The 1,952-nt window shown below is 48.7% G+C and overlaps 1 protein-coding gene across 3 annotated transcripts; it reads right to left on the bottom strand.

Annotated features, from left to right (window-relative positions):
• Positions 1–6: 6 nt before the first annotated feature.
• LOC9652937 lies at positions 7–924 on the bottom strand. Of its 3 annotated transcripts, none has more exons than XM_024668194.1 (3): positions 796–924; positions 416–739; positions 7–367 (listed from the first exon to the last, which is right to left on the bottom strand). In XM_024668194.1, the coding sequence occupies exons 1-3, from the start codon at positions 851–853 to the stop codon at positions 15–17; spliced, it is 735 nt and encodes a 244-aa protein (XP_024523962.1). In that variant the 5' UTR covers positions 854–924; the 3' UTR covers positions 7–14. The 3 variants fall into 3 exon arrangements, with proteins under 3 accessions (XP_024523962.1, XP_024523963.1, XP_002994732.1); XM_024668195.1 differs by having other exon boundaries at positions 7–355; XM_002994686.2 differs by having other exon boundaries at positions 7–739.
• Positions 925–1,952: the final 1,028 nt, after the last annotated feature.

The raw sequence follows: 1,952 nt of genomic DNA, 5'->3' as shown, positions 1-1,952 counted from the left end.
TTTCAGCAACTAGACTAGACAGGCAGAGCGATACCCCCTGCAGCGCAGAGATCAGCTCCGGTGTTGCGATCGTAGAGACTGCAGCCCTCTTTCATGTCCTCGCAGCTGCGGCGTGCATTCCTGCAAGACTGCAGGGTGGTGCCCTGAAAAGTTACAGACTTGGTACAAATGGACACTCTGGGCAGGCAAACGAGGGCGCAAACCCCCATGGGGTCTTCAGTAGGCAGGCAGGTGCTGTTTGCGGATGGATTCTCCAAGTAGATGCAACCGGATTTCCCGAAGCAGCAACCACAGTTATCTTTGGAGACCTCGGCATTGCAGACCTCCACAATCGAATCAAGCTTACACTTCCTTCCTGCCATGAGCTCTATCGGAGAGGGCTGAGCTTCCTGAACATAATGAACAAGGCGGTTACCTTGATCTGTGCCCTGCTGCTCCAGCCGCGGGATGGGGTCACCGTTAACGATGTTGTAGTAACCGCATCCAGGTTGTCGGGGTGGGAGTTTTCCCTTGAGCACCTTGATGCCTGATGTTGGGAATCCTGATGAAGGCAATGGGCATACGGCCAACTTCGGACCTTGGCACTCCCGGGTACAAGCCCTTGAATCACCGCCAATGCAAGTGACTTGTCCTGAACCAGGTTGCAGATAGACACAACCTTTCTTCAGACTACAGCAGTTGCTGCAATCGGTATAGGTGAGGTCACCATTGCAAACCTCGACGACACCACCTTGAGCAGCTGCAAGAACAGGAGTCCGAGTTAGAATCGAACATACAAGTGGAGATCTCTCTCACAGGATAACGAGGCCAACAGAAGAAGAACGAGCACGGGGAGATTGCCGCTTCCAGCCATACTTCTCTATTGCAGATCTGATGGGCTTTTGAAGTCCAGCATTGGTGCTTTAGAAATGTTCAAAACGTGTGTCCTTGACACAATGGATATCTTAATGCAGTAAGATAAGCCCTCTCACCACGGATGTGACGGGCGAGCTGAATGTCCTTTGGCAATGCCAAAGGACATCTAATGCCAAATTGGCATTAGATAGTGGCTTGCTTTGCGAAGATTCACCGGTAAAATGCGGGAACAATGCCCAGTCTCAGCACAAAAACAAATATCAGCTCCAGTGTTGCAAACGTAGAGATTGCAGCCCTTGATAGAATGAGCGGACCGAAGCTGGAGAGCCTAGGCCTGAAAAACGATCAGGCACGGTTGCAAGTGTGCAGGGTAACAAGTTGCATATGGTGGCAATTTATTTTGGAAAAATGCTCGTCTCGACCATTTTGATTTTTTATATTCATTTTCTGTTGTCACATATATTGTCTGTATTGAAAACATATATGCCACTAGCAACCCTTGTATTAGGGGTGCTACCCCGATCGATTTTTTGCTCTTAGGTAGGGAAAGCTGGATTACTCCTGTGTTGAGAGCTCATAAAATAGAGTAAATGGCAACATCTGTTAGAACTAAGCTGAACATGCACACAACCAAGGCAGGTAGCTCACTGGTAGAGCACCTGGCACCGGTGTAGGAGGTCCTGCCTGTCCAGCCATTTTCCAACAGCATCCATCCCTCCAGCTGGCTGAAAGTTTGGATCCCAGGACCATTTTGCACTAACAATGCAAACTTTAATTGAACCAGGCCATGGGGAAGAGTCAACCATTGAACCCAAGCATGATCAATAACAAGGACTCGACGCAAAGAGTTTCTTCAATTCTCATATTGGTGTTGGTACAGTGGTTCACATTGAGTTGGTAGCTTCCCAGACAACTTGTTTGGTTGCTGCTAAAGTTCCTTGATGGAACACTGCCTTCAAACCTGTTGTTGGTCGCATTGGAGCTGAAATTTTTGGAAGGCTCACCCGAGAAGATGGCCTCCCAGTTTGTTGGAGTTTAACAGAAGTATGCTCGGAAAGCTGAGAGGAATGCTGCCTTGTAGGTGACTAATATCTGCC

Source organism: Selaginella moellendorffii, unplaced genomic scaffold, assembly GCF_000143415.4.
Source record: "Selaginella moellendorffii unplaced genomic scaffold, v1.0 SELMOscaffold_596, whole genome shotgun sequence".
NCBI lineage: Eukaryota > Viridiplantae > Streptophyta > Lycopodiopsida > Selaginellales > Selaginellaceae > Selaginella > Selaginella moellendorffii.
This window is presented reverse-complemented; position numbering and strand designations above follow the sequence as displayed.